The 27,343-nt window shown below is 44.8% G+C and overlaps 1 protein-coding gene across 1 annotated transcript in view; it reads right to left on the minus strand.

The window, feature by feature from the left end:
- The window catches only part of NOSTRIN (nitric oxide synthase trafficking), a 62,450-nt gene that overhangs the window by 26,831 nt on the left and 8,276 nt on the right, over positions 1-27,343 (minus strand). The window contains exons 2-7 of the mRNA XM_075529207.1: positions 25,632-25,717; positions 12,528-12,611; positions 7,640-7,702; positions 7,376-7,457; positions 6,539-6,601; positions 2,118-2,216 (exon numbers count right to left, since the gene is read on the minus strand). Of these exons, the coding sequence (XP_075385322.1) occupies positions 2,118-2,216; positions 6,539-6,601; positions 7,376-7,457; positions 7,640-7,702; positions 12,528-12,611; positions 25,632-25,717 (477 nt within the window). The remainder of the gene's footprint in view (positions 1-2,117; positions 2,217-6,538; positions 6,602-7,375; positions 7,458-7,639; positions 7,703-12,527; positions 12,612-25,631; positions 25,718-27,343) is intronic.

Here is a 27,343-nt window from a genome sequence, read left to right on the forward strand (position 1 = left end):
CAGTTGTGGATTCTGAAGAGCGGGGATTTGACAGCATGAGAATCTGATAGGCATCTTTTAAGTGTCTTCATTTTCACCCCCCTGGGACATCCTGGCTGTCTGCATGCACCCTGGCCATGTGGACTTTCAGAGTTATTGTCCGGTTTTCATTAGGTGAAAACACACAATGCACAAATGTCTTCAAACCGTTTCTGCCAAGGAGCTATGGATTGAAGCTCATACTAATCATGTAGTCCCAGGAAGAGCAAGCACAGGAGAGAGTTGATGCTTCTGCTCTGGGTTATGAGGGTGTCCTCAGTCACACCAAACAATTACTGTACACGGGGACTGTGATAGTTAAGGTTTATTGTGCCAACCTGGCTGATAAACACATGTTGACTTAATTGGAGAGCGGAGAGATAAATGGCTCCTAGAACCTCCCTGTCTTATCTCTTGCTCTCTGATGGTGGGACCAGTTGTGGCTGCCTTAGCCAGTTCCTTACTTCAGCTGGCAAGGCTCACTTTCTGCAAGTCATCTCTGAGGAGGAGTCACATAGACTTACCCTGATGCAGCCCTGGGTGCTGGAGTGGAGACCCCTGCAAGAGCTGAGATGCTCACACCGCCACTGGATTCAAAGACTTTCTACCCATTGACCTGCGATCATCCTGCATTTGGCATCATTGTGTGTGTTGTGTTTGTTTGAGGAGGACTTTGTAGATTGGTGTCGTACATACGGACTAATATCAGACTCATAGACTTGGACTAGACCGGGTTGGGGTGCTTTCTGAATATACACGTACCTTTTATCTAAAACTCTCTCTTATACACATATGAGTTTCAGTGGATTTGTTTCTCTAGTCTACCCAGACTAACACTGGGACAATCTAGTCGAATCAGAGAAGTAATTGAGAACAAAGTTTAAAGAATTTATATGTAACAGGGTTAAGGTGGAACCTTGCCTCAAGTGTGTATTGTGCCTGGAAAGATTACTTCATGATTGTATGAAGCCAGAGTGAGCTAATCTCGGGGGCTATTGTTTATTTAACGGACATCGCGTGCGTTGAACATTTCTCCTTTTTATGTTTTATAATGTGCATGGAATAACAGCATAATATTTAAAGTAACACAAGGTACACCATGTACATTATTGTGGTTAGTTGCAGTTGAGTTGATTCCAACACATGACAACCCCATGTGTTACAGACTAGAACTTCTCAGTGGGATTTTCTTGGCTGTCATCTTAATGGAAGCAGATTTTTCACGCCTTTCCCCCGACAGTACTGCTGGGTGGGTTCAAAACGCCAGCCTCCGGGGAAGCAGCTAGCACAAAGGGTTTGCCCCAGATATGTATTTTTTTTTACTTATTAAAATTTTTAAAAATTTTAAATCACCCAGGGTAGGACTTGGGGAGTAAGGAATCAATAATGGTTCAATGTAAGACATGAAAAATAATCATAATTTATAAATTATCAAGGGTTCATGAGGAAGGGGGATGAGTGAGGGAGGAAAAAACAACAGCTGATGCCAAGGGCTCAAGCAGAAAGAAAATGTTTTGAAAATGATGATGGCAACAAATGTACAAATGTTTGACACAATGCATGGATGTGCGGATTGTGATTAAGAGCTGTATGAGCCACCAATAAAATGATTTTTTTAAAACTGGGCATCACTGGTCAAAATGGTTGATGTTAGTAGGGGCTGTCCAGTCAGTTCGTCTCGCAGCGACCATGTGCACAACGGAACGAAGTGCTGCCAGCCCTGTCCATCCTCTCCTGGAGTGTCTGTTTGAGCACACTGTTGCAGCCACTGTGTCCATCTATCTTGCTGAGGGTCTTCCTCTGTGTCTGGGACCCCCTACTTTACCAAGCGTGAGGGCCATCTCCAGGGTCTGGTGCCTCCTAATGACTTCTCCAAAGTAAGTGACAGAAGTCTCTTTTAAAAACATAGGTTTTCAGATAGGTGTGGATTATGTAGGCACGTGTGGACCAGGAGTGATTTGGATCTCCTGTGATGCGCTGTCACTCTATGCTTCTGCAGAGACCTCCCGGGAGGGCGGGTTCGGATTCAGCCGTGCTCCTTGCTCACAGCTCTCCCGCTCCAAACCACACACAGCCGCAGGACCACGGCGCCTTCTTACCTTCTGCCTTTCCTTCTCAGTCACGGATTGCTTGGAGCTTTCTACAAGATGGAAAAGCGCTTCGTGCTTCTTGGTGCTCACCATTAATTTCTTCTTGGCCTAGAGTCAAAAGTATACCAAAAAGAAGAAAGAAAAGGAGCAGAAGTTCATATCAAGAGAAGAACTCGTCATGTGTTAGCCTGAATGATGGTGTATTTTTAGTTCTTCCTTCCTGCCCTGCCTTCAACGTCCACCTGAAACAGCACAGCAGCTAACACTGCCTGGCAAACGATCGCGTATTTTTCACTATACTGTGTACGCTCAAAAGCGTTATATATTTTGCTAACCCACCAGAGATCCGAAAGCCTCCAAAGCATTGTTCTCACATGGAAGACTTCCCGCCTCCTTCTCTTAACCACCGTGGGTCACAGTTGAGGTGGTCTTAAGGTGCTTTTTAAAAACTTGATGCAAAGGAGACATTTTGCTCCCCAATTCCTGGACTCAGAAAGCGGAGTATGTGCAGAATGACTTGTGAAATGACCTGGACTTCTGAGAGATGAGTGGAAGGAGGGGGAGGAAAGAGGAGGAGAGGGAAGCAGTGCTGTAAGCCCTACCTTTTTGATACCCCAGACCCAGGGGTGGGTTAAGATTCAGTGATCGTTTTCCAGTCTACCGCTGGAATTTGGCAAAAGATGATGTTCTGGAGAGAAAATAAGCAAAAATAGGATTTGGCTGGTTCAGCCTATTGGGGAACTAGTTCATTAGAAGACTATCTTCTCACCTCAAGGTTATAAGGACCCTAAAGCCAGATAATGAAGCAGAAGCATACCGGACTTGCTTTTCCTTAAGCCTTCAGAATTGGTGGCAAAGCCTTCCATGTGTCTCTCAGGGGAATTCCAAGGACAAGAAGCTCATAGGCCCTCCTTTCCCTACAGTTGGTCACATGTCAGCTGACTCACGAGAGGGAGCGGCAAGGGCATTTGGTTCTTTACGGCACTTCCTCTGTGTCCCCAAAGCTGACTGTCCTTCATTTTGGACATGTTCTCCTCTTGTATTTCAAAAGGAAAAAGGTATCATTGCTCAAGATTTTATGTTCTCCAATTCCTCTGTCACTCTTGAGGGGGAAAAATAATTTTCTTCAGAACAAAGGCTTGGTAGAAACTGGGTATGATAGTAAGGTTTATTGTGCCAACGAGGCCAACAGGAACATGTGGGTGGAGTTTAATCATGTGGGTCGCAGCTTGATTGGAGGATGACTGAAATAAATAGACAGCTGGCATCCCATCTCCCTCTTGCTCTCTGGTGATCAGACCAGTGTGCTGCTTTAGCTAGTTCTCTGCCTTAACCTGTGAGCTACACTACCTGTGGGCCAGGCCAACCCGTGGGTTGTGTCACTAGAGCTTGAGGCTTCTTTGAGACCTGCTTCACCACACTGCTGGTGCATGCATCACTTGAGCTTGAGGCTGCGGGAGCCTGTTGCCTAGCTTGAATTTAATATCCCATCAGGGCCTGCTTCACTAAGCTCCTGAGCAACTGACTGTTGCTGACCCACCTGCTGCCTGCTGCCTGCATGCAGACTCTACCTGCCTTTCCTGAGGGAAGAATCTTTGGCCTTGGACTGAGCAGCCCACATGAGTTGAAGGACTTCCAGTATATTAACTGTTCCACAGAAGGGAGTTGAACTGAGCCCTCTGTACTGCTGTGTGCATTAATTAGCTGTTATATTTCTTCTCACTGTGTGAACTTATCCATATATACATACATATATATATATAAAATCATAAGTGTCCTGGTTGTGCTTCACTAGAGAACCCTGCCTGACACACCAGGCTATGATCAAAGATGGTTTTTGTTCTTGGAAGCAATGGCAAAATCTCAGCATTGTTTCTGGCTTTTGGTCCATTCTGTTGACCTCTCTGTTGAGAGCTGAGTATTTAGGGAAAATGGGTTTATGATAATAAGCCTCTCCTGCTTTTTTCTTTCTTTCTTTTAAAGAAAGCTAATAAAATCAAGAGCAAAATTAAGAAGAACAACACAAGTGACTAGATACTTCCCCTTACCCCTGAGATTTCGAATACTTGTTATAAAACAATTCTTGTGAGCATTCTTTTTTTTAACCAGTGTAACTATTTATAGCGAAATCTATGTATCCCCAACTCTTGTTAGATAATGCCCTTGGTCTTATGGAAACAAATATGTCAGCAGGAGCTTCAGAGGCAACTTCTTCCCCCCACTTCTGAGGGACTTTTCTAGTTATTTGGCACGTGTGGCTATTCATTTGAGAAGATTCCTGCCTCTTTGGAGATGAAAAACTCAGGCACCAGCTTTAGAAGCACATGTTTTCTCAAAGTGGATCAAGCCAAATGGGTTTCTTAGCAGATTTCTCCTTTACTGACTCCTTAGTCCTTTCTACTTGAAACGATTGATTCTTGTATTAAATTGTTCTAGAATAATCTATCCACATAGGTTCCATCAGCTATCCTGTCTCTGTTAGAAGCCATAAAGCATCCCTGGATGGTGCTTTTAGCTAACCCTCTAGACTTCAGGGTTGGAAGTTCAAGTTCACTCAGAGGTACCCCAAAAGAAATGTCTGCCCATCTATTTTGAAAAACCAGACATTGAAAACCCTAGCACTGATGAAACATACAGATTTCCTCTAGTTCTTTAATGGTTCCTCCCCCACCTCCCATCCCCACTATCATGACCCCAATTCTACCTTACAAATCCGGTTAGACCAGAGCACGTACACTGGTACAGATAGGAACTGGAAGTATCAATACCAGGAGGGTAAGGGAAAGCTGAGGGGAGAAATGGGGAATCTATCACAATGATCTACATCTAACCCCCTCCCAGGGGAATAGACAACGGAAAAGTGGGTGAGGGGAGACATCGGACAGTGTAAGACATGTAAGAAAAAAATAATGATAATTTATAAATTATCAAGGGTTCATGAGGGAGGGAGGGAAGGTGTGGAAGGGAGGGGATAAAAATGAGGAGCTGATACCAAGGGCTCAAGTAGAAAGAAAATGTTTTGAAAACGATGATGGCAACATAGGCACAAATGTGCTTGATGCAATGGATGGATGGATTGTGATAAGAGCTGCGAGAGCCCCCAATAAAATGATAAAAACAGAAAAGAAACTCCTATGAAGCATAGTTCTGCCTGACATCAACGAGGGGCTTCCGAACGTTTGTGGGGAAAGCCTACTCTATTTCGATGGTACTTTCCCATGAACCTTTTGAAGCCATCTTGTGTGCGGTCACCATGACTGGGAGTTGACTCCACGGGTCACAATGATGTAGTGCGTTAGCTTCTCACACCAGGAGGTGACTCTTTTTCTTGGAATGAGTCACATGCTCCAGAGCCCACTGAATTCCAAGTTACTTTAAACATAAGAACCATGTCTCAGCACGGTGCTGTGCACAAGAAGTGCACTGTGCATATTTGGGAAGTCAATCTCTGCTTTCCCCTCATTCCCCTTGGCACCTTCCCATGCCTCATGAAGCTCTCTTCAGCAGTGAGGGAGGGGTCCTAACCCCCTTAGTCAAACTCAAGTGGTGTTGGTCAAGGTCACAGCACAGTCAGAGGCAGTGAGGAAGAGCAATGATCACATCCAATTCTGGTTCAACCTGTGGTAGTTACATAATCTGGGGGTCAATGTGACGATGCAGAGTGAAGGGGTGGAGTCTACCCTGACCCCATTTGGAGGTGCTAAGGAGATAAATAGCTCACTAGAGGCTGGCACACGCTCACTCCCTGCGAGACATCCCAGTGGAGAAGACACATGGAGAGAGGCTGATGGAGCCAGACCTCTGAAACTGAAGAAGTCATGTGGAGACCCCTGCCAGCACTGAGATGCTTACAACATCAATGGATCCACAGACATCCAACCCACTGGCCTGTGATCCTCCTGCACTTGGCATCATTATATGTATTTTGTGAGTCTAAAGAGGACTTTACATTGGTATCAGACATATGGTCTAATATCAGACTTAGGGACTTGATCTGGACTGGGCTGGGCTGGGCTGTTTACTTAATGTACAATTACTCTTTATATTAAGTTCTTTCTTATACAGGTGAGTGTCTATGAATTTGTTTCTCTAGTCCACACAGACTAACACAACCACTTACCAGGTTTGTAACCTTGGGAAGTTATTTAACCTAGGTCTCCGTGTTTCTATCTATAAATAGGACCACACAAAACCAGGGGCCTAATTATACATGCTATGCGTTAGTTGTAAGTAATAACTGAATTTAGAACCATGTTCATTTTATTGGCTTGGTTGAGAGATCCAGATCTGTACTCATTCAAGCGAGGAAGCACTTTTCTCTTAAGTCAGCACCAACAACCACTAACACTGCAGCATGTTTTCAGGTCTGCGCAGCAGCAAAACGTTCAGTCCTCAACACCGAGAGGAGACAAATGCTTGTGCGTACTTGCCTTAATTTGCTGGTTCCAGTTGCCAATGACAAGATTTGCTGTCTTTTCAACTTCATTATCAAGCTATTGAAGAGTGAAAAAGAGTAAACAAAAGATCTGACTTGATTCTGGTTGAAACATGTTGCTGGCTGAAGAGTTCTGGCATAATCAATAACTATATATCACGAGTCAAGGAAATGACAAAGTCCCACGGTGGACACATTTCTTGAGACACACAGCCCCATGGCCTCTTCTAGTCTGGGTTAAGAATCTGAGTCATGCTGCAGGTTCAAGGCTGCAGACTAAATTCTTTTGGTGAACAAGTTGTTTCTACTCTGTAGGAATGTAAATGGCACACACATGTGTGCAGTGAGTGTGTAATAGGACCCCTGTTATCGATGCTGTTACTGCCGGTCCTTCACATCTCATCCTCCATGAATCCCTGGGACAAAACCTGAGCAGCAGCCAGATGGCTATCCATCCCAGAAGTGCTAATCTTATGACTGTCTTCATCGCCCCCAACGTGACTGTTCTTTTGAGATCCAAGAGATGAAATTCTTTACCAAACGAACCCCCCCCCCCTCTCTATTTAGATGGCTTTAGAGGCAGCCAGAATGGTAGTGATTACCGGGGAGCCAGGCAACCCAACAGGGAGTCCCATTGCTAACTGAGGCAGACCCTTGTTTCCCGGACACTCAGTTCATTCCCAGTTCTTTGCTGTTAAACGCTGTTCTACCAATCAACCTTAGATACACATCTTGGGTGTGTGTTTCTGATGGTCTTAGCCCTCCTTTCTTGCTTTGGGCAAAGACAGAACTCTTGCCTTAACTAGGGAGAAGGGCCAGGTGTTTGACTCACTGATTTTCTCTTCTTCTCCTGTACGCTCAGGGCTTGCTGAGTCGGCTTTACGGCTTCCGACTGAATGGCTTTGGCAAGTTTTCTGGGAAGAGAACATAGAAGAGGATTAAGATTTGTCTCTAGTTTCCAAATTGTTTTCTGGGGCAAAAGGAAAAAAAAAGATGTGTGGTCGTGAGTTTACTGAGCGCACTCGTAAAGTGGAATCTCGGTAGCACTCGGGAACACGGTTGCTGCTGGGCTGGAGCAAGGCAGCGGGTGACTTACTGATGTAGGTCTGCGGCAGACTTCATGCCCTCCGAGGCCCAGGTCCAGGCGTTGCTGAGACAGCTGCAGGCACACAGAGAGGGGAAACGTGCTTGTCATGTTCCCAGCCAAAGCTGATTCACGAGGGTAGCAATGACATTGATTTCCTTGCTCTCGTTTCAATGTCTCCATAGCATTAAACTCGATCACTATGCTTCTTTGCACTAAAACTCACTGTGGGGTTTCTGGGGCTGTACCTCTTGACTTGAGGGGCTGGGGCTGTGGATCGTTTCCTTAATCACTATGCCACCAGGCCTCTGATCTTTGCACGGCAGGAAGTATTTAAATGCAGCACTCCCTCTTTCCAGTCATTGTTTTCTTTTAGACTTTTATTTTCTATTTCATGTCTACAGATTATCGGTGGAATAAAGAAGCCAACCACGAGCAGGCATTTAGAAGGCAGGGAGCTAGAAGGCAAGGGGTTTTCCAGGATACTCTTCTCACAGATGAATCAACTGAGGTGCAGAGCAGGTCAGTATGGTGTGGCAGTTACGTAATCTACTGTCAACTTGAGGAAGGGGTGGAATCTAGCCTGTCAATCAGGTCACTGCTTGGTGACCTCATTTGGAGGCACGCCAGAGATAAATAGTCCACTGGCGGCCAGACACACTCTCCCTGCGAGGCATTCCTGTTGACAAGCCAGATGGAGCTACACTGATGGAGCCAAATCCTTGGAGCTGGAGGAGCCCATGTGGAGACCCATACGCTGAGATGCTTCCACTGCCACTGGGTCCGCACAGACTTTCCACCCACTGGCCTGCGATCTTCCATTGCATGTCTTGTGTGAGTCTGAAGAGGAATTTATGGACTGGTATTGGACATATGGGCTAATATCGGACTTATGGGCTTGATCTGGACTGGGATGTTTTCTTAATATACAATAACTCTTTGATATAAAGCTCTCTCTTCCATGCATCTGAGTGTGTCTGGATTTGTTTCTCTGGTCAACCCAGACTAACACGCAGGAAGTGAATTGTGTTCTCCCAAAATAGGTGCTAGAACTCCAATCTCTACACTTTAACAGTCGGAGGCTGTATCAGTGTAGGCTGTGTCCTAAACCTAATCACTTCCAAGTTATACACACAAACAGAAGGAAGCCCAAGCCGGGAAGACATGCCATGGGAGGGTCACCAGGGATCAAGGAACTCTGTGGCTACAGAAGCTGAAAGAGAGAAAGATTCTTCCCCCAGAGCCTGCAGAAGACAACCTGCCCATGCAGCTGGTGCTCTGAATTTGGCCTTCTCTCTCCCCTTATTTCCTGTGACACCTCGCAAAAACTAAGAAAGCACATCTCTGTTCTTTTAAATGCCACACATGTGTGGTGTTTCAGTTACAGTCGCATCATAACACGAAGGGAGCAAGGGACGAAGGCCTTCAGGTCACTGCCTGCTGGTTGCTCCTGGGGATGGGATCCAAATCCGACTCCCCGCTGGCTTTTAGGAAAACAGCTAAGATGGTCTAGGGTCTTGTAAGCAGTGTCCAGATTTAGCACAAAGGATAGTTCCACCCTTTTTCTAGTGGTATGCAGGGAGAATTAGAAAAGACCATGCTATTTCGCCATAAAAGAGCCTCGGTAGCCTAGTGGTTATCAGTTGAGATGTGAACCCCAAGATCTGCAGTTGGAAACCTCCCGGTGCTTGAAACCACGAAGTTGAAGCTCTCTTATTCCCAGCGAGAGTTATAGTCTCAGAAAGTCACAGGAGCGGGTCTCTGCTGTCCTGTAGGGTTGCGATGCGTCAGAATTGACTAGATTCCACAAAAGGAGCACAGCCCACAGAAGTCCACACCAAACTCTCACTGCCACGAGTCTCTGGTGCTTTCTGAGACTTTCTCCCTCGGAGGGGCTGGTGGATTTGTGGTTAGCAGGCCAGCACTTCACCCACGATGCCACCAGGACTGCTCTTGCAGTCCATCTACTGATCGCTGTCCAGTCGATTTCCCTCTTAGCCACCCTAGAGGACAGGGCAGAACTGCCTCTGGGTTTCTGAGACTCGCACTCTTTACAGGAGCAGAAAGCTTCCTCTTTCTGCCGGTAGTGCATATAAACGTGCCTTAAAAGGTTGGTTGTGTCATCAACCTCAGGGGCAGAGGTTTGTGTAAACTTTGATGGGGGATGAGGAAGAGCGCATTTGTCCTCCCCCCACCTCTCCACATCACACACCTTGATGGCACAGGTGTGCTTCCTGATGGCTAAGAGTACCCTGTGCAGTCAGAGTGGGAGACCAGGATCACAGGATGCTAGATGTTCTGCCTTTCCTAAACCAGACACAAAACCAGGCACTCCAGGGGATATATTGTGTGCTTCCATTTAAAGGAAATTCTGGGGGAGGGGGTGGGAAGTGTATCTATCTTGGCTGAAGCAGACCAGTGAGGGGTTGGGGCTGAATGGGGGAAGGGATTACAGACAAACTTCCTTGGGGACTGTGGGAAATTCAGTGCTGGCTTCTCTGACTCATCTCACTGACCTTTCAGAGCAGAAACAATTTAGTAAGTCTGTGCAAATACCCAGGATCCCTGGTGGCATAGTGGTTATGTGTTGGGCTGTAAACTGCAAGGTCAGCAGTTTGAAACCCCCTGCCCCGGCTCTACAGAGATGGGGCTGGCTTTCTTTCTTTGTTTTTTAATTTGAGATGAACTTTTTGTCACTAAAGACTCCAAGCCCATTTCAGTTTTCCTTTTTCTTTTATTTCATTCACTCAAACAACTGTGTAGGTTTTTAGGAATATGGAATTTGGAGGAAATTTAATTTTAAAACATACTGTATATATTTACATAACCCATTTCAAAAATGTTAAATCCTCCATATATGTGGTTCTCTACCCCCTCAATTCACCTACCTCCTTTCCTCTTCAATCTTCTCCCCATATCCCTTCCTTGCTCCTACCCCATCCACGGCTTCCTAAGAGTATTTTGTAATTTGAAGCATAGACCACATTTCTTTTACTTTGCAACAACGATGTTATTAAACATCTATCTCTGTGAGGTTTACTAAGTTTGCTAAGCACAATGCTCTCTAGCTTTGTGCAGGTCTTGCAGTGCTGAAGAGAGTCGTCGTGGTTTTTACTGATGCATGACGTTCCGTAGTATGAACATACCTGAGCTTGTCTGGCCATTCCTCTCGAATAGGGGGTTTGGGTTGTTTCCAGGCTTTTGCTGTTATGGAAATTGCTGCCATCGCCCCAGGTGTGCATATGTCCATTGTATTCGGAATTTATTTAGGGCACACCCCCAGTAGAAAGAGTGCTGGGTCATGAGATATTTGTAGTTGCATTTGTTTAAGGCAGCGCCACACTGATTTCCATCGTGGTTGTGAAATTCCATAACTCCCCCAGCACTGCAAACATGTCTGATAGCTCCACATCCTCTCGAGCGTTTATTACGTTCTGTTTTAATGAACTTTGCTAAAGTGCTGCTGTGAGGTGGTATCTCCTTGTTGTATTAATTTGTATTTCTCTTATTGCGAATAAACAACATTTCATGTGGTTGTTGGTCACCTGGATGCCCTCTTAGGTGAATTGTCTATTTCTGCCTTGTGTCCGTTACAGTTACAGCCTGAGAAACCCCCAGGGCATGTCTACCCTGCCCCCTAGGTCATTAGGAGGCAGGATTACTAAACCTTGTTTTACTAATCCTAGGAAACCAAGCATGGACATGTCCACTCTTTGGTAGTACTATACTGGCTGCCAGGGTTACAACATGAATAAGAAAAGTAACCTGAAATGCTTACCTTTAACTCTTACGGGGATAATTAGAATCAACCTCATAATATACAGTTACGGTCTATTCACTCTGTTAGGTAGTCTGCTACACCCTCATCCTGTATTATCATCTCACTTAATCCTCATCCTGTATGATCTCATTTCATCCTCACTGCCACCACGGGGTCAAGGTTTATTTCCATTTTAAAGGGATCTTGGGAAGGAGAATATCTTGTCCTGGGTCACCCAGTTGGTAAGTGGAGTTTGAATTTAAACCTGGGCCCTTTGACAAAAAAAAGAATAACTGTACCAACCACTGTGCTATACAGACTCCTTTGTAGTCTATTAAAACTCTCCTAAAAATAAATTTGAAGGCAAAAGCCAGAGCAATTTCAAAAACATCATCTGTGACTAGAGGCGATGAACGGTGACCTATTAGGAGCCTGAGCGTTTGAGACTGCCTTTCCCTTTCCCGCTGTCTCCCTGTCAAAAGAGACCTGTGATCTGAAGGCATTAGTCCAGAATGATTCTAGTAAATTATCACTAATGGACTAGTTCCTCCAAAAGACAGAATCAACTTTATTCCCCTCCTGCAATCTAGTGAGGAGACTGTAGCCCCACTTTCCTTTAGCATCAGTGTGCTAAGGCCTTTACATATCTTATCTCATTGACTACATCCTTTCACCGCCACCTATATACACTCAGCGGTACACGTCTCCTGACTATCTCATAAAGGAGGGAGCCAAGGTGTGCTGAGGCCACAGAGTCAGAGACACCCTCCTGAATCCCAAGTCAAATAACATCACCACAGCCCAACGATGAATGGGCGTTTAGAGGTTAAAAAGACCTCAGATGAATTTAGCTCTGTGATGCGTTATTTGTGTGAATCCAAGCATGTTTCTTAGATTCTTCAGACCTTGCTTCTTCATTTGTGAACAGAGTAAGGCCTCTTGATGGTTGGTGTGAGGATGAAGAAGGGGACGGAGCAAGCAGTAGGCACAGTGTCTGGCACCGAGTAAGCACACAGCCCTGGAAGACACGCCCGGCATTACCTTTCTATTCTTCTCATAGCAGGAAGCTGAAACAGCATCCTGTGCCACTTTTTATTATTTTTCAGAGTGGTCTTGCCTTACCTGTTCAACAATACTTACTTTTTGTTCATGTTCTGTGACACTTTGCCCAGTTTGATGGCCAGTTTCTGAAGTCCTTTGGCATAGCTAATCTCCAGGTTTGCCCTGGTTGCAAAGGGTAGTTGTTAAGCAGGGTACTCTGAGTGGACTAAGTAAAACTAAACACACACACACACACACACACACACACACACACACACACACACGGGGGTGGGGGCACTCAGGCTGGAATTGCAACGAAGTAATGAAGAAGACATGTACATGCAAATATATATAGGAGGATGGGGAAATAGATCTATGTGTCTATATTTATAGGTTTAGTATTAAGGTGGTGGAAGGACCTTGGGCCTCTACGCAAGCACTCCCTCAATGCATGAATACTTTCTTTTATTAAATTTGCACTCTATGATGCTCACTCTCCCGACACAACTGCTGAAGCCAAAGTGGGTGAACAAGTAAATGTGGTGAAGAAAGCTGATGGTGCCCGGCTATCAAAAGAGATAGTGACTGGGGTCTTAAGGGCTTCAAGATAAACAAGCGGCCATCTAGCTCAGAAGCAACAAAGCCCACATGGAAGAACACACCAGCCTGTGTGATCACGTGGTCCCGAAGGGATCAGTTATCAGGCATCAAAGAACAAAAAACCTTATCATTGGCTGCACACCTCCATGACACGATCGCCGAAGACAAACGGGTGCATAAGCAAATGTGGCGAAGAAAGCTGATGGTTCCCGGCTATTGAAAGAGATAGTGTGTGGGGTCTTAAAGGCTTGAAGGTGAACAAGCGGCCATCTAGCTCAGAAGCAATAAAGCCCACATGGAAGAAGCACACCAGCCAGTGCGATCACGAGGTGCCAAAGGGACCAGGTATAAGGCATCATGCAATATATATATATATATATATATATATATATATATATATATATATATATATATATATGCATGTGTGTTTGTGTGTGTGTGTGTGTATACCATAGTGAATGAAGGAGGAAGTGCAGAGTGGAGACCCAGGGCCCAAGTGTTGGCCACTGGAGATCCCCTCATAGAGGGGTTTAGGGAGGAGATGGGTCAGTCAGGGTGCGATGTAGTACCAATGAAGAACACAGCTTTCCCCCAGATCCTGGATGCTTCCTCCACCCAACTACCATGATCCGAATTCTACCTTGCAGGACTGGATAGGACAGAGATTGTACACTGGTGCACATGGGAGCTGGAGGCACAGGGAATCCAGGGTGGATGATACCTTCAGGACCAGGGGTGTGAGGGGCGATGCTGGGAGAGTGTAGGGTGAGTGGGTTGGAAAGGGGGAACTGATTACAAGGATCCACATGTGACCTCCTCCCTGGGAGATGGACGGCAGAGAAGCGGGGAAGGGAGACTCCGGATAGAGCAAGATATGACAAAATAACAATCTATAAATTATCAAGGGCTCATGAGGGAGGGGGTAGTGGGGAGGGAGGGGAAAAAAAGAGGACCTAATGCAAAGGGCTTAAGTGGAGAGCAAATGCTTTGAAAATGATTAGGGCAAAGAATGTACGGATGTGCTTTATACAATTGATGTATGTATATGTATGGATTGTGATGAGAGTTGTATGACCCCCTAACAAAATGTGAAAAAAGAAAAAAAAAGAAATGATTTGTTGACCTTAAAGATCCTGTTCTCCTATGGAGAGGGTTGTTGACTTAGCTTTATTTTTTAAAAAAACACAGTTTATTGGCATGTAATCCACATATCATATAATCCAACAGTTCAATCACTTCAAGAAGAGTTGTGCACTCATCCCCACACTCAGTTCTAGAACAATTTCTTCTTCCTTTGACTCACTGTTATTAGCGCCGCATCTCTCTGCCACCTGCCCTGCCATATACCTAAGAACCCCTTAAACCAGTTCCTGTCTCTGTAGATTTCTGATCCTGGATTTCACATACAGAAAACCATTCAAAACAAACCAACCAACCAACAAACAACAATAACAATGTCAAACAGAGAAAAACCTCAATGGAATAGAAAGTACTGAAAACCAGAACAAATGTTCAATGGGTCAAAAGGAAGAGCAAATGATAAGCTGTAAATTTTAAGCTAATTGCATTAGCCATAATCCACTTTCCAACGTCCTCTGCATGATAACAAGGCTATTCAGACCCCTAGTCAATGGTCAGAGGGGATTCCTCAAATACTTAATTGACGTCTACTGCCCCTTTAGTGACATAAGTTTTAAATGTGTCAAAAGGGAGATTAAATGATAAAATATTACATTTTAACCTAACAATATCTGGTACGATCAACTTTATAGTGCTTGTTGTCTGATAACAAGGTAATTGACATCCTGGATTGTGGTCAGAGGGATGCACCTGAGGCTTAGTCCATGTGTGGACCCTGTAAACGGGCTTTGGGCTTCCACTGTCGTCAGTAGTCTTCTGCAAACCAGGTGTTCACAATTTAAGCTCTGATACATTTCCCTCTTTTGGATTTGGATTATATTATTTACAATCTTTGGATCACACGGACTGGTATGCTTCTTCCATGTAGACTTAGTTGGCATCTTCCTTAGATGGATGCTAGTTTGAAAACAAACTTTTAAGACCCCAGATGCTATTTTTTTCGGGTAGCTAGGTACCATCTAGTTTCTTTGCCACATTTTGCTATAGCACCCATATCTTCAGTGATCTCTTCATGAGAGTGAGTATCAAGCAGAGCCACGACATGAAAACTAATTGTTCTTAGAATGAGACTAGAATTAATCCATTTATATGTCTATAGTTTATATGTTTCTGGTGCACATTAGAGACACCGTTGTTATTTTATGTTACAGAATATTATCATTCATCTCCCTGGGGCATAAGGTAATTATGTTGATGGTGTCATTAATTTAAAGGTATGGAATTTAAACACAAAAATAAAAAAGGAAATTATACAAGTACATGCTGGCTAGGAAACATAATACAAGAATTGTTGACTTGTACAGATTAAACCCTGAAGCTTCTTGTACACCAGTAAGGAACAGAAAACTCTCCTAGGTACCTGGGACCTGAGCACTAATAAGCTAAAATATTATGACTGGATTAAGTGAGCATGAGCTTTCTAAGGGGAAGCTGTCAGATGGCAAGGCTGGAAAATGAATCTTCAGTGCTTTTTACACAAGACAAGAACAGTCGGGAGTCTGGCACATAACCTCCCCAAACAAATGTTTGGCGTTAGGGGCTAGGTTGAGTCGCTCTCATTTCAAAATGATTTTGCCTCCAGGGAATTCTTCTATTTATAGGCCTATATGCATGTACCTATTTGCCTTCCCACTTCTGACTGACAATACTAAAATGGTAGGAAATTAAGTTCAATTTACATTTTATTTTTCTTCTTAATATAAATCAGAAAGCCTTATTAAATAAATCCTTAGATTTCTTTAGGATGTCATTTCATTTGGGAACCTATCTTAGAACTTTCCAATAACTAATTTAGAATCTGCACATTTTCATTCAGAGTGACCTTGATGCGATAGAGCACGCAAGGAAAGATAGCTCTTTCTTGCAGCATGGAATACAGAGCCTACGAGCTATTGCTGTACTGCTAAATTCTCTCAACGTCTTCTTATTGGGATAGCTGTGCTCTAAGTAACTGTTGGCACTTTTTGAAAGAGAGAAGGTCACCGTAGGTAGGGCTAGGTGCAGAAGCCATGCTTTGGGATGAGGCCTTGCCCAACATAAGGGAAGGTGAAGGCGAGTCGTTTAAAATAACAGAGAGGTAAACAAGTATCTCATTGCACTTTTCAAAACGGGGTTTCTCTGCTCTGGGAATCTGTATGGATAGAGAGAGAGTGCGCAGACTGAGATGTCCTAGAATCCAAGGTGACTCTTAGTATTCCGTGGGATGACTTCGGGCATGATTAGAAGAGAGTAAAGGAGTTCTGTGATTATTCAAATGTGATCGAAACTCAAGCCTAGCCAGGAGTTGGAGCACCTATGACTGCAGCGGTTTCCGTTGATGTGAAACACTGTGTAGTTTAGTGACGTCCGGATACTGCCTTGATTCCGCCTTCCAACGGTCACCCTTTCTTGTTCTACTCCTGCTCAGTGACCAAGCTCTATCCTGTCTCTGGGATTTCCCACTTGCTCTGGGTTCTGCCGGGGACCAAGTAACCACACAGCTATCTCCTTTAAGGCGTCCTCAAGGAATCTTGTTCAAACATCATCTCCTCAGGGACAACCCCAAGTGTAAGAGCCCCCTCATCACGCTCTGCCCGTCACATGCTTTATTTACGCTCTAGCACCCCCCTGCCTTATGCCACGTGATAGCTCACTTCCACTCCTCCCTTACTGATTGACATGGCTACATTCCGAAGGCCAGACGGCTACGTACAAAACAGAGAATGAGCATATCAAATCACAATAGGCAGGTAGCTGCACCATTACATAACTGCCAAGTGACATCATTACCTATCTGCCAAACCCCCAAGAATCATGGCCCAGCCAAGGGGACCCACAAATTTCACCATCCGAGTCACTGGTAGTCTCACCTTGCACTTATTGTAGCCAGATACATGTGTGGCTGCAGAAGAGAGTCGGTAATGTCAGGTAAGGGGTAGTCATTGAGTGAGGAGTGGGTGTATTTTCTTCGTATATGTCGATGAATACCCCTAGAAGGTAACCTTCGTGAGGGTTGGGAAACCATTTTGTTCTTGAATGCATCCAAGTACCTAGAACAGTGCTTGGACAAGTGGGGATTAGGACCAGAACACATGCTGGTCTGATACATCTTTAATTTAATAACAAAATAAAATCTCTATTGCTCAACAAGGTTATATTCACAGGTACAGGACTTAGGATTCCAACCTATCTTTAGGGGGACACCATTTGATCCATGACATTGATCTATATTCTGCCTCTACATAAAACAGCAGCATGCAACGTTCATGCATAGCCACTTACCGCGTGTTGGGCGTCATACTAAGTATGTCAGATATGTTTTCTCACTCCCCCCTCAATAGCTCCCATGACGTTTCATGGAGGAATCGCTGAGGCTCCGAGCATTTAGTCAGTAACTTGCCCAAGGTCAGACATGAACAGAGACAGCATCAAAACTGGAACCCTGGAGTCTGAATGGACAACCTGCCTACTTAGCCACTCCACTTTCCTGCCCTAGGAATTGTGGGGGTAGAGGCTGGAGATGGAAATTTCAAGGGAAATCAAATGAAAGTACTTTAAAAAACTGACATAGTCGCTCACTTTCTCTTTAATTGCTGTGTTCTGAGTCACCACGGCTCCTGGTGGCATAGCAACTAGACACAGAATCCACAGCAGCCTCCGTGCTCCTGCACACGTAATGAGCCCCCTTCACAAAGCATCTGCACCGTTGCAAGGTGTTCTGGGCAGGGGGTGGGGAGGGCATGGCGGGTCTGGAAGAGTAGGCGAGAAGGGGGCTCTAATATTGACTAGCAGCATCCTAACCCTTTGGGGCTGGATCCATCTTAATGGGAACAGCAAAAATGCACCCTATGTGTCTCTGCATTTTATTTATTCACATCCCCAGTGGGTTCCAGAACCAGCGTTCAAAGCAACCAAGCAAAGAAGACGGCACATCTTTTACTTTTGCATTTTAAACCTAATGGCCATTTCCGAAACCTCGTCAGATCACTGCACATCAGAAGGAAATGAAATGAAATATGGTTGGGGTGGAGGGTGTACATAGACCTGTAAGTGTGACTTAAAGGCTCCCCTGCTGGGGAACTCACCTACAATCGACAGTCTCCCAGACCGCTGGCCCAGGAGGCCATTCATCTTAACAGACGTGAATGGCTACATCCCTCAAAGAAATCGGTGTTTTAGAAGTGTCCATGGTTCAAATGACAATCAGACGAGGGATTGTCTAATGTTATAAGTCAACTTGTTTGTAATTTGAAACAAAGTACAGCAACTTTGCCCGTCCGTGTTTATGGTCTCACGAAGCTGTCCACATCCTTCCAGCGTTCCTGCCAAACAGAAACGGGATGAACCTTGGCGCTCCCCTAGGGCAAGCGGTGTGCAGTCCCTGCTCGTTCCTTCCCAGTTCCTTGCAAGGAGTGGCTTTAGCCCAGCTTCCTCCTCAAAAAACACCACATGCAAAGCACACTGAGAGAAGCTGCGATCATTTCAAAGTGAGACATGACACCTTCCTTCCCTCATTCAAATAACCAAAACGTCTCAGACGCCCACTGGGCTTCATTTTCTAGTCTCTCCCTTTCTTCTTCCCATTCTAAAGAAAACTGTGCATGCAGCCGACAGTCCTCAACTCAGTTCTCCTGGCATGGATGCAGTTGCTGATGTAGCTATCTTTGGAAGGGCAACTCCACCTCAGCATACTCCATCAAGTGTTACAGGTTCTGAATCAGGGATATGGCATGCACTGACTTTTAATCCACTTTTATTCAAATTCCCTCTCAGCATGAAGGCAGGTCAATAGATCTTCATTAGTAATAATGAAGCCCAACCAATGAGTCAAAGACAAACATTTGACCATGCACGTTCAAACAAATGATGCTCTCAATGTGTGACTTCAGAATCAATATTTTAGATAGCACAAATGAAAGGCTAAGTGAGCATGCAATCGATTTTAGAGAATACTGCTCAATTAAAATTTGGATTATAAACAGTGGCAAATAAAACTCCAAGAGAGATGTTTTGAAATTGAGTCAACTCCCTCTGCATAGTAAAGTTAAGTTCTAGTTCTACTGAACTGTAAGGTGCTTTGCTGAATCTGGGAATTGGGGGTCAATGAAGGCCTCCATAGTATGATGACTGAATCTTGAAGGATGCATTGAAAGGATTCAGGTAATCAAGGGAAGAAGGTTTTATCTGGAAGGGGATGCAGCTGATACAGATTTAGGAGCCTGTGATGAAGGGCTGGCTATGCATGGGTTAAGTAAGATGTTGGAGGCACGGTCCGAATTGCAAATACCCTTTATAAAGTTACCATAAGGGCTGAATTTTATCCTAAAGTCTATGAATGTCTTTGAAAGGTTTTAAAGGGGAGGTAAGTGCCATAGAGTAAGTTTCCAAGGCAACTTGGAAAATGAGCTAACTTTGGACAATTTAGAGAAAGGAGGCCTTCTACTATGGATTGAACTGTGTCCCATACAAATATGTATTACAATCCTACCTCTGTATGGGTACAGATAAGCCTGTTTGCTAATAGGGCCTTCTTTGTTAATTTGGCAATACTAAATTGGAGTGGGTTCTGAATCTAATCCCTCTTAAAATTCTAAATAGTTTTATTCACAATATTTCACATATCATACAATTTAATAGTTCAATCATATTATGAAGATTTGGGCAATCATCACCCAATTTCAGAACTGTTTCTTCTCATACTCATTGTTAGCTCCCCATTTCCTTCACACACACCCTCCTTTTCCCCTAGGTCATTATTAGTCCAGTTCCTGTCTCTATAGATTTACCTATCCTGGATTTCACATACAGAAAATCATACAAAACACAACCAGGAAGAAAACAACAACAACAATGATAAAACACAGCAGAGAGAAACCTCAATAAAAAAAGGAAAGCAGATAAAGACTGAAAAATTTTAAATGGATCAAAAGGGAGTTCTAATGATAAGATGTTATATTTTAACCTAACTGCATCTGACATGCTGATTTTACGGTGTTCTATGTCTGATAGCCAGGCCTTGGACATCCCTGTACTATGGTGAGAGAGGACTCCATGTAGCTTCCTCCAGGTGGGGACTCTGCAGTGGATTTTGGGTTTCCATTGTCATCCATAGCCTTCTGCAAACCGGGTGTTCAGAAATTAAACTCCGGTACCATTCCCTCCTTCAGATTTGTATTTTTATTATTTCCAATCCTTGGATCACACAGGTCGGTGTGCTTCTTCGATGTGCACTTAGTTGACACCTCATTTAGATGGATGTTTGTTTTAAGACAAGCCTTTAGCACCCCAGGCACTGTCCTTTCAATGCAACCGTTTTGGAGATGTGAAAAGAGCAGACACACACGGGGGGAAGAAAAGTGCCAGGCAGAGCTTGTCGACAAGCCAAGGAACCAAGGAACAACCTGCAGCGACTGGCAGAGAAAAGAATTGACATGACGCAGGCCCTGGTTGGGACCTTTAGCCTCCAGACCTGTGAGAAAATAGATGGTGGCTCTTATTGTACATGCTTTCCAGCCCCCTGGGGAACAGAGCCACCCTCGGAATGGCTGCAGGTGTGAGGCCGAGTAGAAGTTTATCATTGGGAGTAGATTGGATTCCCACTTCTATCACCCCCTCAGTCAGGGCCGTCCTCTGTAACCTGGACTCAGCGTAGTGTAAACTGCACAGCTGTAATGCAGGGGCCTTGGGCAGAGATTTTTGCCAGAAAAAAAAAATACAGACAGACCTCAGAAAGAAAAGAAGGTTAGGGATACAACAGGTGTTTAGAAATAGGAAGACTCAGGCGTGAGCTAGAACAGAGGAAGGAGTCACGATGGCTCCTAGGTGTCGGGCTTGCTGGGCAAGCAGTGGCCCCTGTCACTGCAGGAAGAATCTTGCCCGAAAGATATTTAGGAGTCATCCCGTTAGAATGAGAGTGATAGCTATGAGAGCTCAGAGCATCCCGGACAACGGGTACAACAGAAAGGCGAAACCTGGTTCCAGAGCTCATTTCAATTCTATTCTTTGTCGACAGTGTCTGCAATGGATCACCGGAGGGATAACTGGTCCACTACACTCCCCCCTCACACACACCCACCTTTCTTTTCATTTTTGCGCGGTTGTGCTTGCCATGTGAAACCTCAACTTCCTTTTTCTTGCAGAGAATCATTACCTTTCCCTCCAAAGACAGTCCAGACATTAGCTGTGAGGATGCAAGGAGCCAAACACTTACAATCCTTCCTGGAGCCGTGCCTTTGTGCTTTAAGATCTCATCTGGAGTTGCATTCCAGAGAGCAGGATGACTTTGGCATTCGGGATTTTGGGAGTCGCTGCGCGTCTGTGACTCTGGCTAAATCTGAGCTGAATTTGCTTCCTTGGAGAAAGGGAACTGAAGCAACTAATTGGCTAGACGAGGCTGAGCATGACGATAAATTGCAGAATATCCAGGCAAAGAGGTGTTTCAATAACAACCTCACTTTTCTATCACCTCCAATTAGAACAAGTGGCAGAGAGTGGCTGAGCTTTGAAATGAAACATTATCTGGACTCTGGCTTGATGGTGATGCGGTCTCCTGCATCCTCCTTGCTGACTCAGCTCTGCTGAGCAGACCCGCCTGTCAGCAGACTCCTAAACCAGATGTCAGGAAAGGTAGGTATCAAAGGCTAGGAAAGTCCTTGTTCTAACACTTCAGGTGTAATAGCGCAAATACAAACCCACCCCATGTCCTCGGTTACTTATTCATCCAATCGACGTGCAGTTACTGCATGCCTTTTATGTGCCAAACGGAAACCCACGACTATGCAGTTGATTCAGCCTCCAGAACTCTATGGGTGAGAGGAGGTGATAGTGTTTCTGAGACTGCAGATCACTACGGGAGAGCTCTATCTCGTGGGGGTGCCAGAGACGTCTGGACTAACTAATCCTGTGGTTGGCGGCTCAGTGCCTTACCTGCTACTCACTAGGGCTCCTTTCTGTAAGTACCAAACCAAACCAATTGGCTTCTTGTTGTTTCTGATTCACACCGACCCTACATAGAATTCCTGAGGCTATACATCTTTATGGTAGGAGACAGCCTCATTTTTCTACCCTGGAAAAGCTGGTGGATTTAAACTGCTGACCATGAGGTTAGCAGCCCAACGTCTAACCCACAGCATCCTCAGAGCTCCCCTTTTATGTGCCAGGCCCTCCTAATTCCAAACAAAATCAATTCCATCACCACGGGCTTGTTTCTGACTCGTGGGAAACCAGGGCATTCGTAGGCTCCGTAGGTTTTCTTGGCTGATCTGCACATGGAAGCAGATCACCAGGTCTGCCTTCTGCAACGCTGCTGGGAGGGTTGGAACACTACCCTTTCGATTGGCAGTCAAGCACAAGCCACTGGTGCCACACAGGGACCTAATTCAAAGGGCTCCTGGAGTCGATTTTTCACTGTGCAGATAAGTTGATTTGCCTTCACGATTTTCTAACTCACAACCCTCATTGGAAATGCTTCCCATGTATCTTCTAGGAGCATCATTTTACTTGGTTTATGAATTTTCCTATTATTTTATAGTCCTAAGTAACAGGATAGTCTCTTTCAAAGGGTGCTGGCTTTCCAAATATTTCCCTAGTACAAAGCAAAAAGGAGCATTGATTAGGTTATGAGCCCACCCTTTTAAGAGAAATATAATCCCGGGCTCAAGTTTGGTTCGCTGCTGGGTACCACCTTCCCACCTTTTTAATACGAAGGAAGGTACAGGTGAAGGGGGGAAGTGAAGGGAAGTGTCATCCCAGCTGTGCTGTCGTCATTCATCCTTCCGGCTGGGGTGATTATGTTGACTCGGGTCAAACACGGTAGGAAGAGGAAGAGACTCCAAAATCACCCCTCAAGAGAAACACATCACCCAGTCCTGGAACAGAGAGGACCCCTGTCATTGCCAGCTGACGGGTAGGAAGGACTGCGCTCAAGAAAATGCCGTATGCTACACCGTCCGATTGAGAGAGTCTGTCTGCTGTGCCCTTTGGAGTCCCAGGAGGCAAATGGTCAACACAATTGACTGCTAACCGAAAGGCTGGAAGTTCGAGTCCATCCAGGGGTCCCTTGGAAGAAAGGTCAGGTGCTCTACTTCTGAAAACCCAGCCACTGAAGATTGCACAGAGTGTAGCTCTCTCTGGTGCACGTGGCACTGCTGTAAGCCAAAACGAGTCCCACACCTACTGGTTTTGTGTCCTTTAGAAAACAGTTCTGCAGTGTATCGATTTGGTGCAGGTAAATATCCTTCAGGTTGGAACCACGCTATCCCAAACTGAACCAGGGACGAAAGCTTTCCAGGCTCCATGGGGAGGACCATTGGCAGATGAAGCTTTATCAGGAATGAATATAAAGCATTAAAAAAGGCATACTGAGCATAGAGGACATTGTTTGATTAGATAAGACTGGATTTACAATTGTAAAAGATGAAAAAGGTTAGTATTTCATTGACCGAGTAAACGATCTGGTGTCTAGATCTGCATTCCTTCCCCGCCTTGGGCGAGGCAAAACATTACATTCCTCCTTTGTATGTACGTTTTGACTCCTAAGAGCCAGACTCAACTCGACAGTGGTTTTCTCTCTGTCTGTCTTTTGTAGGTGCATGATGCAGTTTTTATGTCAGAAATTTTCAAATAATTTTGCGGATGACTCAATTCACTGCCACTGAGTCGATTCTGACTCATAGTGAACGATCCTGTAGGACAGTAGAGCCACCTCTGCAGGTCTCCATGACGGTAAGTCTCTACAGGAGTAGAGCATCTCATCTTTCTCCAAGGGAGTGGCTGGTGGTTTCGAACTGCAGATCCTACTGTTGGCAGTCCAATGCATAGCCCACTGAGGGGTGCCCACCCACTGCCACCAAGTGGGTTCCAACTCATATCAGCCCTTTGGTACTGTTTATATTTTTCAAATTCTAAAATTTGCCCTCTAAGGAGGAAAACTCATGGAGGGAGACATCTTTTTCCAGCTAAATGTTTCTCCCTTGCTGGTACTTGTTTGCCCCTAGAACTCTAGATCCTGTGGGAGGATGTGCACTTGCAGGCCCAGGGCAAATGGCAGCTTGGAAACTTCTTCAACAGAGAGAGGTAAGAACTAAGAACATGTCGTGTAAACCAAGTAGGTAGGAATGGAGTTGGATGGAGATGCAACATGATCTGAGCAAGGGACAAGGGAAATACAAGGGGACGTATTATCAGCAGTGACCCAAGCAAATTTATTCAGTTCACGATTCAGTCTGTTTATCGGCAGGCAATTTGAGATTACCCGCCATCTACCTTCACAGCACTACACCAGGCATTAACTTTAAGCAGTGACATCAGATCCTCTAAACCCAGCATCCTGCAACTCACACCCTATTGGTCTATGTGGTTAATGCCGGCAGACATCTTTCTCTGAACTGAAGGGGGAGGCACTTTCTCATCCAGATGACGGTTGAACTGCTATCAGAGTTTACTCCTCTTACTTCCAGTCATTTTCTAGTGATGGAAAAAGAAGGCCTATAGGACACGAACTTTACAAAAGACATCATAAAGAAGAAATTATCTACCAGACCGGGCCTCTCCCTTTGTTTTCCATGGCATCAAAGCAGGATGGCTGTTAGGAAATCATTTCTTTCTTTCTTTCCCCCTTTCTTTTTTTTTTTTGGCCTTTTGAGACAGTTACTTTCTTTATATAATCCTATTTGGTCTCTTCTGTATCTTTCCTTGGCTTTGCTTATTGGTCTCGATAAAGCTCATGTGCTTCTCTGCTCTTGACCTCCTAAAGCCAGAGGTCGTTGATACATGGGTCTTTGTTGTTCTGGCCATGTGTAGGATTTTAAAACTTGGACTGGGTTACCCCCAAAATAATGAACAATCTCTTCTGAATATCTCAGCAGAGCAACTGGTTACAGAACTGCCTACATACAGATAGTAAAATGGCTGGAAAGACTCCTTACCACCTACGCCGTACTAGTACTTTCTAGTTTTCAGCTGAGATTTCTGTAACTTTCTTGACTGAGTTAAGAAATTGCTTTACCCTTGATTCAGAAAAGATGTGTGGGGAAAACATGGTACTCAGCGTGGGTGACTCATTCATCCATTCGGCCATGAGCCATTACCTGCAGAAGTCCAAAGAACCGTGCTCTGAAGCTCAGGGTACAAAGGTCAGAAAGACACTGGGAGAGACCAAAATGTCAACTAACAGTGGCCACTGGGGTGAGAATGCCAATAAGAGCATTGCCCTTGGGAACAGCGGACGGCTTGCCAGGAAGGGAAGGAAACTCGGGAATTAGAAGAGCGCTGACAGAGTCCGCCTCAGTAGGATTGCCTCCTGTCTTACCTTAACTTCTCTGATAGTTGAGTGGTAAATGTGCAATAGAGGAGAACCATTCTTCCACCACCCTCTCAATATACCACCTCGTCCTGAGCAGGAGGACAGCCTGTAATCACTCCTCCAGTCACATTGCTTGGCGCAACCAGACAAAACATCGTTTATCGTAAACGTGCATTTCGTACCTTTGCTGGAGAACGGATGTGACCTGCTTGCAGAAATTCTCTTCATTCTGAGAAAACTCCTTTAGGTTCTTGTACACTTTATTATACTGGGGGTGGAGTGGGGAAAAGGCACAGGAGGATTATAAGTACTTCCAAAGGCAGAGCATCTCTAGATCCTAAATGCTGGTGTAATGCTGGCTGACTGTAGACATGGTCATGCCGCGATAAAGGTAGGTCCTGCCTAGATCTGAAAAATCCTAGAGAGCTTCTCTCTCTCTCTCTCTCTCTCTCTCTCTCTCTCTCTCTCTCTCTCTCTCTCTCTCTCTCACACACACACACACACACACACACACACACACACACACACACACACGCACACCTTACCCAGATCAAATGTAAACAATTTAGCAATGGAGTGCAATTGGAATCTGACTTCCTATTGCCCTTCCTGTCCACAGGAAGGTGAAAAGTACATTCAACTGCAAACATTTTGTCTTCCCCAAACTCGTTGCCATCAAGGAAATTCTGACTCATGGATACCCTATAGGACAGGGCAAAATTGCCCTTGGGAATTTCTATGACTATAACTCTCTAAGGGAGCAGAAAATCTATTCTTACTACCTCAGAGTGGCTGGAGGCTTTGAACGTCTAACCTCGAGGTTAGCAGCCTAATACAAAGCCACTATGCCACCCGGACTCCATCTTGTATCCCCCACAACTCCAAAATAATAGTCCTCAGACTCATGCCTAAACCCGCACCATCAGTCTTCCTTGTTGAGATGCCGAAAATCTAAGTGAACAACTTATGAATAAACTTCCACTTTAGCCCATTTAACTGTAGCAATAAGGTTAGAATAGAGTGTGAAACTTTTCAATTGAACCAGATCTTTGTAAAATGAGAATTTATACACTATGCCCAGGAATTCCATGTGAGAGGTCCTGTCGTTTGATTTAGAACTCAATGATATTATATCAACAAATGTAGGCATTTCCCTGGTGGTGCTGTGGTTAAAGTATTTGGCTGCAAACCAAAAGGTTAGCAGTTTGAACCCACTTGACACTCCGTGGGGAAGATGTGGCAGTCTGCGTCCATAAGATCACAGCTTTGGAAACGCAGTGGGGTGATGGACGTGGTCCTGTAGGGTTACTACTATTAAAAATCAACTTGATTGATGACCATAAGTTTGGGTTTGGGGGTTTTCAGCACTGATGGCACCCGTATGTCAGTAGAGACTTGTGCGTTGCTCTGGTGCTGAACAGGTTTCAGAATAGCTTCCAGACGAAGATGGACAAAGAAGACAGGTCTGACAATGTACTTTCCAAAATCAACAAATGAAAAGTATAATCCAGTCTTCTTGTGCATGGATTGTGTCCATGAGCGGGGGCCCAATTCTACAGCAGCTAACAACAACAAACGAGAGATTTTAAACTCAAATGCGTGCAGGCACCGGCACCCACCACTGCCCCGGTGAGGAGAGAGGTGGGCCGTGGGCTGGAGAGGTTGTTGGCAGAACCTCTTGGCCCACCACTGCCACATGGAAGAGAAGCTCAGGATGCCCGGAACTTCCAGTTTTCCTTAAAAAAAAAAAAAATCTAGTTTGGAGTGTGTATCTCAACTAAGATTTTCACAAAAGAGGATTGTGGACAATTCACAAAATTTGAAGCTCTCTGCACAGTAAGTCAGACACGTTTGCATTGGGATTCTGATTAGCAGTCTTGATCATGAAGACTCA

The sequence above is a fragment of the Tenrec ecaudatus genome, chromosome 13 (genome assembly GCF_050624435.1).
Source record: "Tenrec ecaudatus isolate mTenEca1 chromosome 13, mTenEca1.hap1, whole genome shotgun sequence".
NCBI classification, from domain to species: domain Eukaryota; kingdom Metazoa; phylum Chordata; class Mammalia; order Afrosoricida; family Tenrecidae; genus Tenrec; species Tenrec ecaudatus.